The 17754-nt window shown below is 57.9% G+C and overlaps 2 protein-coding genes across 4 annotated transcripts; one reads left to right on the forward strand and one right to left on the reverse strand.

Annotated features, from left to right (window-relative positions):
• Positions 1-1766: 1766 nt before the first annotated feature.
• On the reverse strand, positions 1767-2421 carry TRNP1 (TMF1 regulated nuclear protein 1; the record flags this gene model as incomplete). The annotated part of the gene is made up of 1 exon (XM_082071298.1): positions 1767-2421. Exon 1 carries the CDS (start codon positions 2274-2276, stop codon positions 1767-1769), a length of 510 nt encoding a protein of 169 aa, XP_081927424.1. The 5' UTR covers positions 2277-2421.
• A 4171-nt stretch (positions 2422-6592) lies between these two features.
• On the forward strand, positions 6593-14634 carry KDF1 (keratinocyte differentiation factor 1). Of its 3 annotated transcripts, none has more exons than XM_082071272.1 (4): positions 6593-7151; positions 7281-7454; positions 9838-10946; positions 11830-12242. In XM_082071272.1, exons 3-4 carry the CDS (start codon positions 9854-9856, stop codon positions 12015-12017), a joined length of 1281 nt encoding a protein of 426 aa, XP_081927398.1. In that variant the 5' UTR covers positions 6593-7151; positions 7281-7454; positions 9838-9853; the 3' UTR covers positions 12018-12242. The 3 variants fall into 3 exon arrangements, with proteins under 3 accessions (XP_081927398.1, XP_081927399.1, XP_081927397.1); XM_082071273.1 differs by lacking the exon at positions 6593-7151 and adding an exon at positions 12528-14634 and having other exon boundaries at positions 7152-7454; positions 11830-11904; XM_082071271.1 differs by lacking the exon at positions 6593-7151 and having other exon boundaries at positions 7152-7454.
• The last annotated feature ends 3120 nt before the right edge of the window (positions 14635-17754 follow it).

Here is a 17754-nt window from a genome sequence, read left to right on the forward strand (position 1 = left end):
TCTCACACCAAGGTAGTCGCGGCACATTCGTGAGTCAGTGAAATCCACCCCCCCCCCGCGCCTCGCAACCCAAATCAAGTGGGTTTTTTGTTTTAAATTTGAAAAATAAGCAAATTAAGGGGGGGTGAGTTATGGTTTTCCAGCAGGAGGGAGGGATTCATGCAGCCTTTGGGGAAAGTCACTGCGAAAGCTTGGCGCAGCAAAGCGAGGCCCCGTTGTGGCGGCTCGGCCGAGGGACGGCGGTAGCCGGAGGACGGTGCAGCCCGGGGCCGGTGCACGCTGCGGCTGGGGCCGGCGAAGGAGCAGCTCATGGACGGCTTTGCCAGCTGAACGGCTGCAGCTCCCGGCACGGAAGGGACGATGCTGTGGGGTCCAAGCCCTCCATCCCGAGGCCAGCTCAGGGCTGCTGGGGACAGCGATGGGGACGGCAGGGTCAGGGTCCTGCGCAAGCCTTCTACCCGGAGCGGGATGCTGTATCCTGAGCCCACCTCTGCCTCCCTGTGCCGTCTCGCCTCTCCGGAGCCTGCAGTGACACTCTGCTGCAGGGTGACATTGGCGGGTACCCAAGGACTCTTGCTAGAAGTACGAGGAGGCTTCAAGCGTCACCTGCCTGGTCAGTCATCAAAGCAGTCCCAAAAATCCAGCTTGGTGGGAAACAAGCGGTGCCGTGGTGAGGACCAGTCCTCTCCTGCTCGCTGCCCCACAGGGTGCACGGTCAAGAGTCGAAATCACTGTCCAGGGACCGTGGAAGTGGAGTGACCCTGCGCCCCCTCGATCCCCACTGAGGCTTGCACAGGGACCCGTGAAGGCTGCACCCGAGTCCCAGTGTGAGTTTCAGTCCCACCAGTGTCCTGCTGGCCCAGGGTCTTGGGGTCCCCTCCTGGGGGGCAGCGGGGTTCGAACAGGGAAGGGGCCCTGCCCCATAGCAGCTGCCCTGAACCTGCTACCTTGTGGGGAGGTGACTCCAGACTTGGGGTGCTGACAGCACATTCCCCTATAAACACCCTCAAACCTGGCATGATCCTCTGGGGACCCCAGACCCTGCAGGGTCCCTCGTGCACCCCAGACCCTGCTGGGTTCCCCAATCTCACTGCCCCCCTGCCCCGTCCACCAGCTCACTGCACACCCCTGTGCTCCTGTCCCTGCAGGGTCCTTCAAATAACCCAAAGCCCCAGGGTCCCCCAGGGAAAATCGACCCCAAAATTCTTCAGGGCACCCCAAGGTCCCCAGACCCCGCTGGGTCCCCTAAGTCCCCCCATGCCCTGCATGATCCCCTCGGGACCCCCGAATTCATAGGGTCCCCTAGGGACCCCCAAACCCTGCTGATCCACTGGGTCCAAACCCATCAGACTCTCCAGGATCCCTTCAGGGACCTCAGAACCTGCTGGGTCCCCCCCACCCTATAGGGTTCTCCAAACCCTGCCGGGCCCCGACCCATCAGACTCCCCAGGACCCCAAACCCCACTGAGTGCCCTCACTCCATAGGATCTCCCAAACCCTGCAGGTTCCCAACCCCTCACACTCCCCAGCACCACCTCAAGGACCCCAGACCCTGCTGGGTCCCCCCAACCTCACAGGTCCCCAACCCCTCACATTCCCCAGCACCCCCTCAAGGACCCCAGACCCTGCTGGGTCCCCCCAAGCCCGCAAGTTCCCATCTCATCACACTCCTCAGCACCCCCTCAAGGACCCCAGACCCTGCTGGGTCCCCCAAACCCATCACACTCCCCAGGACCCCAAACCCGCAGCTCCCCGGACGCCGGTCGCTATGCGGGGCTGCGTGGCGCCGCGGGCAGTCGCCGGGCAGCGGTGGCCGGTGCGGCGGCGCCGCGGGAGCGGGCGGGGGCCCAGGGGACGCAGCTGCGGAGGGCGCGGGCGGCGGCCAGGAGGGCGGCGGGCCGGGGGCGGGGGCGGCGGCGCAGCCCCTTCTGCAGCCGCTGGCTCTGCGCTGCCAGCGCCAGCTGCGCCTGGGCCACCCCGGCCCCCAGGCGGCCCAGGGCCTCGGCGCGGGCGGCCAGGCGGAGCTCGGCGTGCCGCAGGGCGCAGTGAACCTGCCGGACCCGGCACTCCAGCTCCGCCGCCGCCCGGCGACGACCTTCCGCCGCCACCAGCCGCCGCCGAGCCGCCGCCAGCTCCACCGGCCCGGGGCTGCTGCTGCTGCCGGTGCTGCCGGTGCCGCCGCTCGGGTTGGTGGTGGTGCCGGTACCGCCGCGGTCGGGGCGTTGCTCGCTGCCGGTAGCCGGACTTGGATCCGCCGCTGCCGCCGCCGCCGCCATGGGAACGGGAACGGGAGCGGGGCAGCGCCGCGGCGGGGATATATAGCCCGGGGGCGGTGCCGGCTCCGTGCGGCTCGGCCCTGCCGGGGGCGGCTCCGGCACCGGCTCCGCACCGGCACGGAGGGGCGCGACCCCGGCCCGGTACGGTACAGCCTTGGCGGGGGATGCTCGGGCTCGGTACGGCACCGGTACCGGCATCGTCACGGGTCCGGGCTCCGTGCGGGCACCGGGCTCGGTACAGCGCGGCGCCGGTATCTGCACGGACACGGGCCCGGCCCGGTACGGTACAGCCTTGGCGGGGGATGCTCGGGCTCGGCGTGGCCCGGTGCGGCAGCAGGCTGGGTATGGCGCGGTACGATACCGGCTCGGTGCTGGCACCGGGCTCTGTGCTGGCACCGGGCTCTGTACACCTCGGTACTGCACCGGTATTGACACCGGCGCGGCCCCGGGGTCGGTATGGCCCGGTACCGGCATTCTCACGGGTTCGGTGCCAGTACCAGCGTCGATCCAGTGCAGCACAGCGTCGGTACCAGCAAAGACACGGCCCCGGCCTCGGTACAGCTCGGAACAGCACCGGCACGACCCCGGGCTCCGTATAGCCTGGTACGGCACCAGTATTGACACCGACACAGCCCAGGCTCGGTACGGCCCGGTAAAGGACCATCCCGGTGGCGTTAGTGGTTCCCGGCTTTGGAAAACTGCCGCCCCTGGCGGGGGGGGGCTCGGGGAAATGCGGAGTCACTGGGAAAGGCTGGATTGGGAGAGGGTTACTGGGGGGTTTACTGGAGGGATGGTTGGGAAAGGTTTAGGCTGGGGGCGATACTGGGTTTACTGGGAAGGGTTCAGGGGAAAGGCTGCACTGGGACAGGTTACTGGCACCAGGACAGCGTGTCCTTGGTTGCACGACTATCACAGCAATATCACTGCCAAGGTCATTATCATTTAAGACGGAGTTAACAGCCGGGAGTGGGCCGAGGCAGCACAGGGAGGGGGCTGGAGCGGGAGGGTGCCGCTGTCACCTTCCTCCCCGCAGAGAGGCTGGTTTTTGGGGTTCCTCCTGCCGGGATGTCACGCTCAGCGGCTGCAGCTTCACGTAGGTGGGTGGGATAAAGCCTGCTGGTGCTTCACATCAGAGAGGATAAAACGGATGGCAGAAACCAGGTGCTGAGGTCTCATCCCACCCCCAGACAGCAGCAAAACCCAGCCTAATTCTGCTCCAGGCAGAGCCACATCCAGGCCTGTGGTGGATGTCACCCTCACCCCATGTGGGCTGGTGACGGCTTTGCTTTCCTTACCTTAGGAGGTAGAAAAACCCCCATCTCTTTTGCTTTGCATCACAATCCCGCTCTTGCCAACGCTGCCACGTGTCTGCCAGACACCGGAGCAGCATCAGCGGCTGCTGCGTCACCGCTCCCGGCCCCCGCTGCTGTTCATCCATCCCTGCCCATCCATGGCCTCCCACCGCGTCTCCACTGCCCGGTGTCGGAGACGCGGCCACGAGATTTGCTCCAGCTCTGCAGGCTGCATGTCAGGCTGTAGGAAAGCTGAAGTAGAGGCTGAGCTGTTCTCATGTATGGGATGCAAATGCTGCTATAAATGGGGCTTGGGAATTTGAAGGGTGCTGCTCCACGGCAGGTTCAGGGTCAAAGTGCTGCTCTTGCTCCCTCTGCCTACAACCCAGAGAAACTGCGGGGAAGGGCAACTATTAAGCAGAACATCCTCCTCTCTGATTTGTTTGCTCTGCTTTGGTGGAACCTGGACCCCCAAAGCGGGAAAAGGCTGGGGACTGTCATGCAGTGAGCTTTCCCCCTTGCCCCGAAGTGACACCTCGGAATTGCTGAGATTGGAGGAACCTCTGGAGGTGCCTGCTCCATCAGTCACCTGCTCATAAAATAATGGCTTTTTTGGGTCATCCCCCCAGTCCATGCTGCTCGTCACCTTCCCAGTATCAGTCTCTTGTCCAGGATGAGAAAAGGAAACGGAAACGGGGAGCAGCTGTGCCTGGACATGAGTTTCAGCAATAAGAAGGGGCCAGATGAACTGGGAGCGTTGGCCAGTGAGGCGGAGGGTGTCGCTGAGCCCCCTGCAGTCGTTGTGTCCCCAGGGTGTCCCAGCCGCCCATCATGCATCCCGGCAGACGAGCAGACAGAGGCTGGTAAAGGCAAATAATAGAAAAATATAAGAAATGCCCCTGCCCCTCGGGGTAAGTCACTGCTGAGTCCCAGAACCCTCCCGCGCTGCTGCAGGATCTCTGCCCGGGCTGACGAGCTATTAATGATTTAGCAGAGGAGTCTGAAATTAGCAGCGCTCAGAATAAACCTCTTTGATGCAAAAGCGTGGTTGAGAGCGTTGTTCTCCCTTCCCTGTCCATGAGCCTCTGCACTCTACAGCCAAACGCAGAGGCACTGACGGGCAGGATGGGACACGCTGCATCCCGGTGCTGCTCCGTTCCCCCCGGCGTGCCAGCAGCCAGCCCCACATCGGCCATGATCTGCCCCAAGGCAGGGTAACCCTGCAGGAGGATGTAGCCAAGGGCTGTGCGCCGGCCTCTTGTCTTCAGCCTCTTTAAGGTCTCGCATTGGGATGTGCTCCAGAAAAGCAAAGCCTTATTATAGGCAGTAAATAATTAATATGAGTGCCATCCCTCCCAGTCTCTCTGCAGGTTCTTCCCCAGGTGTCCCAGTTACTGGGGGAGGGGGGACCCAGGCGCTGCTTACTCAACCCGGCCCAGTTTAGGGGAAGAAATCCTGCACCAGGAATTCAGGGTTAAACCCCAGGACTGCGGGGTTGACCCAGCTCCCTGCCCGCCATCCTGGACCCAGCAACGCTGGCAGCAGCGGTTTGGGACCGGAGCACTCAGCTCAGCTGGGAGGGGACGCAGGAGCTGAGGGGCGTCAGCAGCGCGGCGCGGGGCTCGGGGGCCACGCTGCCCTGCCTGGCTCATCCTGGCAGTGCCACGAGGGGTTTTGTGGCCAGGATCTGTGCTCAAGGCACCGGCAGAGGAGGAGACGGTGCCATTTCCAAGCAGTGCTTTGAGTTATACACAAATGCAAGCCCAGCCGTGGAAACGACACCAGCTGGAATTCAGCATGTGCCAGAGGCTTAAATAAATAAACGCAGTCTTTGTGCCCTTTAGAGAAGGAGTGAGCGTCTTGACACTGACACCATCCTTTAAGTTGATTTTTCTCCTTTTTCCTCTCGGAAACTGGCTGGTGCATCCGAGTTGAGCAGCGGCTGCTCCGGCTGCAGCCTCGGTGCATGGCTGCCGCTCTGCCTTTGGGACGGGATCCTTGGGGTGAGGATCCATGGGGAGAGGGACCCTGGGGACAGGAAACCCTGGGGAGTGAGACCCTTGGGGCTGGAGACCTTGGGGACAGTGATCCTTGGAGATGGGGATCATTTGGGGCAGGGATCCTCAGGAATAGGGATCCTTGAGGACAGGGATCCTTTGGGACAGGATCCTAGGTGATGAAGGTTCCTTGGGGCAGGATCCTAGGGGATGAGGATCCATTGGGATAGGGGTATTTGGGGAGTAGAGACCCTTGGAGATGGAGACCTTAAGAGTGGGGACCTTGGGGACAGGGATCCTCGAGGAAGGTGATCCTCGGGGACAAGGATCCTCAGGGACAGTTGGGGACACAGACCCTTGGGGACGAGGATCCTCAAGGACAGTTGGGGACGCGGACCCTTGGGGAGGAGGGTCCTCATGGACAGGGACAGTTTGGGACACAGATCCTTGGGCCGAGGATCCTGGGGCAAAGAAATGCTTTGACACAGCGCCCTCGGGGGCCGGGATCCGCAGGGACAAGGGGTCCTTGGGGACAAGGGGTCCTTGGGGCCGGGGACCCCGCGCCGCGCGGCCCGAGCCGCTTCGCCCTCCGCGCTCTGCTGTCCCTCGCGGCGGCCCGTCGCGCGGGTCACGTGTCTCACCTGGCCCAGGTGAGGCGGGGCCGCCGCCGTTCCCGGGCTCGCAGGTAACGCCGGGCCCGGGGCTTCCGGGGAAACCGGCCCCGAGCGCAGCCCCGGCCCCCGGCCCGGCCTCCGGCAGCGCCCGCCGCCGCTCCGCGCTTCCCCCGGGCGGCCCGCCGGTGCCGGGCCTGGGGCGGCAGCAGGCCGCGGGCGGGAGGGAGGGGCGGGCGCACCGGGGATCCCCCGGCTGCCGTTCCCCGCCGAGACCGGCTTCTCCGCTCCCCGCCCCCCCCGGCCGTGTGCCCCGGGACCCCCCGCCCGGGCTGGGGGGCAGCCCCGCCACCCGCTGTCCCCGCTCTGTCCCCTCCCGCTGCCCGGGGACCGGCCCGGCGCTCGCCCCAGGGCCGGGAGGAGCTTTCTCGGGGGGGTTCGGGTCCCCCTGGCCTCCCCTGGAGCTCCTGCGGGCTGGAGGGGCCGCGGTGGGAGCGGGAACGGGCAGGTGTGGCCGGGCCGGGCCGGTGGCTCCGCTGGAAACCGGCTGCTCTGTGTCACTCGCTCGTCTCCTGCCAAAAATCGCTCTGCCCGGGCTCTGGGTGGGCACAGGGGCCCCTGCTCGGTGCCCAGGCGGGTCCCCCCCCCGCAGCTCTTCGTTTTGAGGACGAAGGGACAGATTTGATTGCCCTGCACCGTGGGTGTTGGCTGGAGCCGGGGCGTTGGGGCACAGGGAAGCGTTTGGCTCCTTGGCCGGGTTGTTCTGTCCCCAGGAGGTGACCGAGGGGACACGGGAGCAGCCGGATCCGTTACGCTGGGCCGGGGGCTCCGGCGCTGCCAGCAGAACAGTCCGGGAGCTTTTCGGGGCGGCATTCAGCTCCTGGCAAGGCTGCTTGGAAAACTTAACAGCTCCTGATGCTGCTGTGTATTTAGGAGGAGTTGTATCCACGCGTAAATCTTGTAATCTGAGTTTAGGTCTGTTTTTAGGGAAGTGCTTTGACTTCCCAAGCTTCTAGCAACAGTGGCAATAGGGTTGTTGGCAAAACAGTGTACCTTTGGTAAGCAGATTTACAACTGAATTGAGCTTTTTTATAACTTTCAAAGGCAACCCCGTCCTCTGAACAATGAAGATCTTAGACCCCGGCTAACCCTGAGATGCACAAACCGTTTGTGAATCCTTCCTCGCTCTTCTGAAGCAGATGCTGAAGTTCTTTGGAAGAATATTCGCCATTCGCACACGGTGCCTGCCCGAGAGCAGCCAAAGCTCCCGACGATCTTGTGAGTATCAGCTCAGCTGGGGATTTTAGTCCGAGCTTTTGTTGGTGGCCGCGCTACGCAGCCAGCGTGGGGTTTGGTCCAGTCCATCGCTTGTGGCAGAGGGGTCGCTGGAGGTGTCTCTGACACCTGGCGCAGCTGGGGGCTCGTGTTGGGTTTAACCTCTAAGCCTTCAAGTCTTTTTTCTGGAGAGCTGAGATAATGCTCTTCCCTATGTCAAAACCACTCTGAAATTCCAGAATATTCCATATCATTATATAAAAGATCGTTGTAGTGCAGCGGTTACATCTCTTGATGAGGCCTCAGTGTTAAGAGAAACATCCCAGGGCGCGGTTCTGTACTTAGATCGGCTCAAATGCTCTTGATTTGGTTTTTTTTTTTCAATTTTGAACTACGTAACAAAATAACACATAACACGGAGTCAAAAACACAGTCAAAACTCCCCGCTGATGCTGAGTCCAGGGAGCTCTGCCCGCTCGGCACTGAAACTGGAGCGTCTGGGGCTTTTATATGGAACATATTGTCCAGGAATGTGCAAAGGCAGCGCCGGGGACGTGCGCTGCTTCCGAGTTTTTATAAGCTAACGGAGCCAAACTATTCCTGGAAAGCAGCGCTGTGCTGTAACCGCCTGGTTTTCAGTCTGCGCCTGGTTCTTTGGGGGGGCAGCGCTACTATTTGGGTTTAAAAAAGGGAAAAAGAGGCAATGCTGTTACAAGGGTAGGATAGATTGATTTATTCATGCTTGAGGTGCCCTATAGAAAGTGGTAGCAGAGCAGCAGGGACAGTCAAAAAACGCTTCAGCTGTGGCTGGGCTCTCACTGCTTATTAATTAGCCTAATTAGTATTTAAAAGGATTTCTTGGGGGTGAAAGCTGTGTCAGCCAAGCAGCTTAGAAACTGTGAACAAATCTGGGACCCACCGTAGTTTGGGATAAAAGCGGCAGAAATAGGAGTGAGAGCCTTGACCTGACTTTTGCCATCGCCCAGTGTGGCTTTGCTCGTAATGAGGAGATTTGACGTGCCAGACTCTGCGTGTTGGGTCTGCGGAGCTGAAATGTGACGTAAAAAGCAGTTTAGTCCTGTGCGCAACCTGGAGTGGTTGTGTTAGTGCAGCGGCAACAAGAAAAACAGGTGAGCAAATAACGTGCAGTAGGATTGCTGTAGTAGAGCTTTTGGAAAGGTTTTGCTCCTGCAAGGAGTGATTTGAGACCGACTTGTTGAGAAGATCTTTCCTTTAATCCAGGTAAAAACATCAGTTGTCCCAGGGAAGTCCTTTAAGGTAGCACAGCCTGAGCGTGAGGAGCAAAAATCATCAGCGTTAATAACAATGTCACTGCTAAATCCTCTGAATTTGAAGAGCATCAAATAATCTGGAGCCTGAATTGGCAGTTTGCGCACTGATTGATTGCTGGTCGTCTCCTCCTGGGCACGGGTGTTTTGAAATAGATAATAAGCGCTGTCAGGGCCCAGCTTAATCTTAAGGAATGTAAAACAAAGGGGAAGTTGCTTAAAAAATAAAGCTACTTTCCCTTTGGAGCCGGAGCTGGCTCCACCTATGCCGTGCTGCTCATTTATTGCTCTGGAGCAGCAACTCTTCCAGCTGTGCTGAGGAAACATCTTCTGAGGGTTACAGGGATTTCAATGTCTTAAACTGTCCTTTTAAAACATCTCTCTTCTGATTCAAACAGCTGCTGAAGGGAAGCAGCAAAGGCAGAGTAGTCAGAGAACCCTGAAACACAGGCTGGATTCCCTCTCTCTGCGACAAGTGAGAGCAGCGTGGGTCCTAATGCAAAGTATTTCTGTAGATAATTGAAATGTTGAATTTGAGAATCACTGAATTTGAATGTTGGGTCCTTCTCTGTTGATCAACAGCAGTTTTGGGTCCATCTTGACAAGAAAGGCCTTGAGGTGCTGGAGCGAGTGGAGAGAAGGGACCGGAGCTGGTGAGGGGCTGGAGCACAAGTGTGATGGAGACTGAGGGACCTGGGGGGTTCAGCTGGAGAACAGGAGCTGAGGGGAGACCTTCTGATCTCTGAACTGCCTGAAAGGAGCTTGGAGCCAGGGGGGGTCGGGCTCTGCTCCCCAGGAACAAGCGCCAGGAGCAGAGGAAACGGCCTCAAGTTGTGCCAGGGGAGGTTGAGGTTGGATTTAGGAACAATTTCTTCCCCAAAGGGCTGTGGGGCATTGGAACAGGCTGCCCAGGGCAGTGCTGGAGTCACCATCCCTGGAGGGCTAGACATGGAGATGAGGTTCTCAGGACATGGGGCAGTGCCAGGGGTGGGGGATGTTTGGACTCGATGGTCTCGAGGGGCTTTTCTAACCAAAATTGATCTATAATTCTATGATTCTATTCTAAACGCTTGACGTGAGACCTCCCTGTCCCCCAGGTGCCTGAGCTGAGCCATGCTGGGCCGGAAAACAGGACACCCCCGCGACGTGAACAGGCACCGGCAGCTGCAGCAGCCCTGCCAGGAGGCCGTGCCGCTGCGGGGCCGCGCGGCCAAGGAGCCCGATGTCAGTCTGGAGGTGTTCAGCGGCTCCACGCCCGAGATCAAGCAGAGCCGCGGCAGAGCCCAGCAGATGCGGGACAGGAAAGGTCGCAAAGCTGAGCTCAAAGACTCCAACGGGAGAGAGGCGGAAACAATTACTTTTATTTCTGGTACAGCGGAGGCTCCCCCAAACCAGAGCTTCTGCTGTTCCTCTCTGGCTCAGGCCTGGAACACGTACAAGGCTGTTTTCTGTTGTATAGTGACCTGTGGGGGCTGCTTTCAGGACTGCAGTGTCTGTATCCCCTACCCAGGACCCACCGAGACCTCCACCGATGATGGAAAGAACGGAGATTATAACGGGCGACTGCCCAACAGCCCCGCCAACGTCTCTCCTGCTGAGAAGAACGGGAACCAGATCAAAAAGTCCAGCATGGGCAGCAGTTTCAGTTACCCAGATGTGAAACTAAAGGGCATTCCCGTCTATCAGAACAGGAGCCCCAGCCACCACCTGGAATCGGATTCCTGCTGCAAAGAGCTGCTGCCAGAGAAGCCCTTCAGGAACAGCATAGAAAAGCCGCCGCTCCCCAGCAGCCACCGGAGTTCCGAGGAATATTATTCCTTCCACGAGTCCGATCTGGACATCAGCGAGCTGAACGGCTCTATGTCCAGCAGGGAGATCGACGTCCTGATCTTCAAGAAGCTAACGGAGCTTTTCAGCGTCCACCAGATCGACGAGCTGGCCAAGTGCACATCAGACACTGTCTTCCTGGAGAAGACCAACAAGATCTCGGACCTCATCAATAGCATAACTCAGGACTACAACCTGGACGAGCAGGATGCGGAGTGTAGGCTGGTCCGCGGCATCATACGCATCAGCACCCGGAAAAGCAGAGTTCGGCCTCACATTTCTGTCCCCAGCCAGAGCCACGAGGAGAAGTCCAGCAGAGGCAATGCACCGGACAGTGGGAACGAAACGATGCTGGAGTCCATGGTCATCAGCCAGGACGGTACGTGAGGGTTCCTTGGGTGTTACCGCTTCAATAAGAGGGTTATATTGTCAAAGCTGTGGAGATGTGGCAGCAGAGCAGGGTTGGAAGCTGCTGTCTGTCTTTAGTCTGGGCTTATTTTTCTGGGATGAGTGAACTGAGGTCCTTGCGTGTTATTGGAGACCTCCCCTCCTCACCAGTCACTGTGTCGTGGGTTTCTCAGTAGTGTCTATCACCGCTGGTGAAGTTTGCGCTGAGCAATATCAGGGCTTATTCTGCTGCGATGATTCTGCCTTCCCCCCGCACCCCTGAGCTCGGCAGAAATACCGTGAGTCAAACTTAACTGGTATGACCAGACGGGCTGGCTGGGGCCAGGGGATGTCCAGTTCCTCAGCTGGCTTCCTGTGTCCTACCTGCGCCCTTTGCTAATGCCACCTTTGACTATCGTGACAGAGCGTCCGAGCCTTCCCCTGCACCGTGGGGCGAGCAGCAGCCAGTAAATATCCCCGCAAAGCGGAGGGAAGGGCTGTTGTCACAGCTCAAGTGCCTCGTGGCTCTTTCAGGGACTCTCCTCCTTCTCTGGAGCAGCCTGAAGCGCCTCAGCCTCCAGGGCAGGTTGTAAGAGTTTGTTGTAGAAAGACCTTGACAAGCTGAGTTTGGGGGGCAAAGAGACACCCAGGAGTAAGAGAGGAAAGCGGGTGGCTGCTGTGCTGCCCAGTTTAGCAGTCAGGCTGCTGGTGCTTCCTGGTATTAAGGGATTATAAAGCTGCGATTACCAAGACAATGGTGTGAAGAGTCAGACTGTAACTCTCCTCTCACCGAGGGTGGTGCCTGCTGAAGGAGAACCCCTGAGTCACAGCTGCCCGACCTTTCCTTTCTCAGGCCCTCTTGGTTTTTATTCCAGATTTGGCTGTGCAAATATCGGAAGAAACACCAGCAGATGTGCTGGCCAGGAACATGAGGCGACACAGCAGCGCAGGTAACGTACCCGGCCGGGCGTCCGAGCCGCAGGGGCATCACGGGAGCGAGGGGAATGCCCTGAACCTCTCACATGGTGTCTTGCCTTTGGTTTTCCCCATCTGCAGAGGCTGAGCTGACACCTGCCTCTCGGGTTACCATAAGGAGTTTAGTTTTGGGGAGCGAAGGGAGCTCAGAAAACTGCCTGGGCTGGTGGGTCCTTCTGCAAAAGAAAGAAACCCAAGTACAGAGCACTCACTGGCCCAAAAGCTTTCGGTGTCTGTACAAAGTTTGGGGCTGTATTTGGGGTGTGACCGGCAAAGGTCACAGCTGGGTTATACGGGGAACAAAAGGAACCGTGCGAAAGGGAAGCAGAGCAGAGTGATGGGCTGTCCCCTGATCCCCGCGGCGTGTGCGCTCCGCTCCAACGAGCAGCCCAGGGCTAAAAGGCAAGTTTTCTCCTGCGTAATAACAGATCTCTCCTCGAAGATGCTACAATACAGGCAGGGCTGTTCCTGCCCGTGGGCTTTGTGTGGCTTTCTCCTCCCTCTCGATACACAAAAGCTTTTGTGGCAGTTGCTTGCCTGCCTGCCAGGCTGCCCTAAGCTCACGTTGTCTAATGTCACCGTCTCTTCTCTTCCCAAGGCTCTCCAACAAGCAGAGATTCCTCTTTCCAGGACACAGAGACTGACTCGTCCGGGGCGCCTCTGCTTCAGGTGTATTGTTGAGGAGAAGGACCCAGCAGCCGGCAGGCGTTTCGAGCCTTTGCCGCAATCACATTTCTCCTCTTTCAATATGGAGCATCCTATGCTAGTTTTGTTGGTTTTTTTCCCCCCAGTCTACCTTGATCTTTTGTTGAAGCCAAATTTCTCCTGCTACCTGAATTTCAATGGATTTTTTTCTTTTGGAAAATATAGAATATCAAGGAAGTTGAACTGTGGAGCTAATGGACTTGGGAGGTGGAATGTGTGCCCAGGGAGGAGAAGATGGACAAGGAAGCATCTGTTAGCTTGTGCCTTTATGATTTCAATACTTCATGTTTAGTTTCAACGACCTCAGCCCTTTCCCTTTGAGGGTCTGTTGTACAGTTCTTGCTTTCTGGCATCGCAGAAGTTAACTCGGGCAGGGAATCACCAGATGGTGTCTCTGTGTTTGTGCCGATGCTGAGGTGAAGGCCAAACACCTGCTCTTTAGGGACTCAAATCCATTTCAAGTGCCTGGGTCGGTCCCAAAAATGTCGAGTTTTCTATCTGTGGTGTTTGCAGTAGCCAGATCTGCCTCCTTAGCGGTGTCGTCTCCTCCTGCCTTGTAAGAAGAAGGTTCAGGTAATGGGGCTCGTTTAGCTTTTGGCCTCTTGGCACATCCTCCCCAGTCGCAGGGGGTGGGATGCTGGGACAGCTGCCCCCTTGTCACCTCCCGAGCGCATCATGGGGGTCGGTTCTGCAGTGGCTGCCTATGTGACCTGTCACCGATCCCACGCGTTGACCGCGACTCCTGTGGCATCGGCTCCTCCTCGGCTGCCGAGCCCCCGCGTTTCCCCGTCACGCCGACTGCCGGGACGAGCCCTCAACCCACCTTGTGGCAGAAGGAAAACGGTTCATTTTTAGCTTTTTGTAATGAAGCAGCAAGCTGTTTGACTATTCTGCTAGAAACTGCCTTAGAAGGGGCTTATTTTGAAAGAAAAGCCTCTCCAGAGGGTCCTTCTCCTTCCCTTTGCTGCCCCAGCAGCCGGTGAGGAGCAGGAGAAGTGCAATCGCTGCCCTGGTGGCCTTGGGGGGCCACGCTGCATCCTACCGCTTGTTTATCAGAAAGTAAATACGTGAAGCCACAGGACTTGTTTATACATCCGGCTGCCCTTGGACACGAATAGAAAACACTTAGTTGAATTTACCAGCCATAGAATAAACACACCCGCTGTTTTTCAGGGAGAGGGAAAGCAAAACAGGCCCCGTGCTTTGGTGTGGACTGTGGTTTTTGGGCCTTAATTCAACTGAAATGTGCCTAAATTCATCTAAAATGTGCCTTAATTGGACTGAAATGTGCCTTTATTTCATAGCCTGTGATTACTCTTCAAACAGTTGGGTCGGGGGGAAGGATTTTATTCCTCGCGCCAGCATTCAGGCTTATTTAACCGGCCAAAACGCTTTGAAATGTCCCTGTTTTTGTGAACCGCTTGCGTTTCAGAGAATGATTTAATAAATCATGGACATTACTGAGACCACACCTGGAGACAGTGACGGAGAGAGATCTTTGAAAAGCAAGGGGAGAGACTGAGGCTGGGATTCGGCTTCCCCTCCCTGCTTTGTTTCTAAAGCCGTTGGTTTGTGAAAAACCCCATTGATTCAAGGGAAAGACTTGAAGCAAGGAGTCCCCGCGGAGCTGCGTGTGGTCACCTCCTCCCGAACGCCGCACGTACCGCTCGACCCGTTCGCTTTTCTGCTTCTGAATGGATTTGGACAAGCTTCCCGAAACCCGTGCACTGAGGTCGCGCTGACACGGAGCCCTGCGCTCCGGAGCTTTGGAGACACGAGGGGATCGCCGAGAGCTGCCCATCGCTAGCCCACATGCAATAGGACATTTTTTACATTTAGTTTGTGTACGAAAAGTGAATGTGTATGGATTAAGCTTTCAGAAAACCCCCCCAAAAGACAACCCCCCCTCCAAAAAACTCACTTAAGGGGAAGACTATCAACTTGACAGTCCCTGGAGCTGGTGTCTTGTGGGATTCTTTTGCACTCCTTGCCCTTAAATGTCTGATTCGGCCTTTTTTTTATTATAAAGCAAAAGATGTGCTCTTTACCTGCGCTGTGTCTTTTACATTCCTGCTTCCATCGAGCATCCGGGGCCGGGGGGTTCGCGTGGGGGGGTCCTGATCCCCAGTTTCCCAGCAGCACGTGGACAAAGGTGTTTTTGCCCATTCGGCAGCGCTTGCCCGTGACCGGGGGGGTTTGTTCAGAGGGTTGAATGCGGAGCTGGTGCCTGGGATGGGGGAAGCCGGGTGTTCCCTGTTTGCACACAGGGAAACTCGGCCCTTCCCTGGGGGGCGATGCTGGAGCTGAGCTCTGCAAATAAACAGCCTGGGTGGGGGTAGAATTCCCAGCTCTTGCTAGAAAACACAAGGATCCCTGCGGAGCGGCTGCTGTCGCGGGCGCGGGCAGGACCTGCGTGGGGAGCGATGCCGCCCCGTCTCTCGCCCTGCGACTGGAAGGACCAGTTTTGCGCTTTCTAATTTTGCTACGAGCCCTCGGCCGCTGCCCCGCGGAGCCCCGTTCCCCAGGCTGGCCCTCCCTCGCTCTCCCGCTGCAGACACCAGTGGGGACACGGTTGAGGGTGTTTTGTCCCTGTGGTGCACAAAACCAATTCTCCTTGTTCGCCTGTGAGGTAAGAGGGTGGATGGTGGGAAGGATCGGCACTAAATGCTCTTTTTTTTATTTTTCCCTTAAGTTTGGTCTGTAAGGACTCATGATTCTTATCCATGCAGAGAGGCAGAAGACTGAGCCCAAACTTGTCCTGATTTGTTAAATGAAGACCAAGTTCAACCCGGCCAGCCACCCCTGGGCAGCAGGCAGAGGCCACCGCGGCCGTGCAACGATGTGTTGCCCGATGGATTTCAAAGCTGTGAACAGGTAAATGCCGCCGTCCCTCATCTGGGAAGGGTCTCCAGAGGAGATGGGTTTGTGTCTGGAGCCCTCAGACTGGCCGGTTCCCCAGGGAAATGGAGCACATGCTGCCAGCAGCAGCTCCTGGCCCAATTCTGGCACCCTGTGCTGTGGCTGTGTCACCGCTGTCCCCACCTGCTCCTGAGCTGCTCTGCTTGTTCCTCCTGCAAGTCTGGGCCGTGCTTTCTGCCCTCTGCCTACCCTTCCTCTTTAAATGTCACCAGTGCTTTTCCTGGAAGAGGCTCGTGCCCGCTGGGCGCTGGTGGAGCAGCCGGGGTGACCGAGTGGCGGTGACACACGATGTCACTTCTGCTTCTCTTGGGCACATTGGATCCCTGGGGAAAAGCTGTTTCTGGCGGCTTTGGGTGCACCGGCTGCTCGGTGCAGCTCTGCGGGGGCTCAGCCCTGCCCCATCGCGCTGCTTCCTCCCCTGCTGCTCCAAAACCGCTGCCATTTCTGGAAAGATCTGAAGACTTTGCATTTAAAACGTTGATGAGTCGATCTGTGCTGTCAGTCCTGTGCTCAGCAACTCTGCTGCTGTTTTCTACATGGATATGGGTTTCCTCGCTCACAAGGAATGAATCCACGGGGGTTTTTGTCTGCTGAAGGTGGCGTTTGCTCCCGCTCGAGCTCTGGGCTGTTGCTGGCGTGGGTTTTGCACTGAGCTAGTGCTGAGTGACCTGGCAGAGACTCGGTTGCCCAGGTGGGGATCTTACAAACACCAGAGCGCTTTACCCGCCCGCCTGCGTGCAAACAGGCTCTTTTTGCGCAGGTGCTTCCTTCTGGCAGCCTGACTCAGCACTCCGCTTTTCCCAAAGACGCCGTGTGAGTTTTATTTGGCTGGGTTTTGTCAGGAGACTCCCCAGAGCCTCGCGGTGTCCGAGTCCTCGCTGCGCCACAAGCTCTTTAGTGCAGTGACTTGGGTGGGATCCGAGTTCTGCGCTGCCGGGGTTCCCTGGGTTCGGGTTGAGGACAAACAGTAATTCTGCTGGGAACGGATGCACCAGGCTTTGAGTGTTAAAGAAATTCATCTTCCACACCCTGATCTACTGAATTATTTATTGTGGTGTGGCTTAGGAGTTAGAAAGCAGATGGATTGACCCTAATTCTTTACAACAGGAGCTGCGGCTTCTCCTCAAAGCAATAATGTGAAATCCCCGGTGCGTTCGCTTCGCTCTTTGGGGTTGTGCTGTTTCATTGCTCTTTCCAAAGCAGCCCTGCAGTCTGGGCCAGTTCCCAAATGCTCTGAGCTGTGATATTCATTAATAAAAGCTGAGCTAGGAGCTGCTGGTAGGAAAAGACCAGGGGAAACTTTGACCCTATGGAAAGCTCTCTGCAGGGCCCGGGCGCCTTCAAGGTTCTGTACTTTAAGGACGCGAGAAGGGGCCCAGCGCGAGGGAGCCACGAGCAGGCGGGTGCGGGAGCTCCGGGCTGTGCTGGCAGCTGTGACTCCGGCGGGTGGCAGCACCAAAACGGCTTCTCCAGGTGACCTGAAAGGGACGTTCCCCACCTGCCACCCTCCTGCGCGGCCCTTGGGCAGGGAAACACCTGCTGGAGTCACCACAAGGATGTGTTTGTAGGGTTCAGTTCCCTGCTGCGGGCACGAGGCCACAGTCCATGGTCCCCAGTAACTCAGACCAAGTGCGGCTTTGCATTCTTTAAGCCACCTCTGCAGGTGCTGGGCCCGTGCCCTGCCCTGGTTTAGTGCAGGGGAAACTGCTTTTTGGAAGCAAAAGGGTGTTTGTGATTCACCTTGAGGCCGGGGAAAGCTGGTGGCAGCTGGATGTTTGCAGAGGACAAGGCCAGCAGGAGAAACACCTTCTGTTCCGCTGGCCGGGGGGTTGAAGTCCAGGGGTAGCGCTGGGATCAGCCACATTCACAAACACAGCCCCGGGCATTCACCTGCCGCGGCGTTTGGAGCTGTGGGGCTGTTTGTTTTCCCTTCACCTGCCTGGAAGGCAAAACAACCATCCTTCACCCCCTGAAAATCTCCCCTGGCTTCCTCTGGGGTTCCTGCTGCTGCCTTTTCTCTGTCTTAACTGTGTTTTCTCTCAGCTGCTGCCCAGCTGCCTCCTGACACCAACCAGCTCTGAACTGGAACAATCAGCAGTTTCACAGTTGTCACCACCCCCACGGCTGCCATGGCTGCTAAAGCCACAACCCAGTGGGGGCCGAGAACAAAAACAGCCCCAAGAGTTGGGTTTTGGCAACAC

This window comes from Streptopelia decaocto (assembly GCF_964273445.1).
Source record: "Streptopelia decaocto genome assembly, chromosome: 23".
Taxonomy (NCBI): Eukaryota; Metazoa; Chordata; class Aves; order Columbiformes; family Columbidae; genus Streptopelia; species Streptopelia decaocto.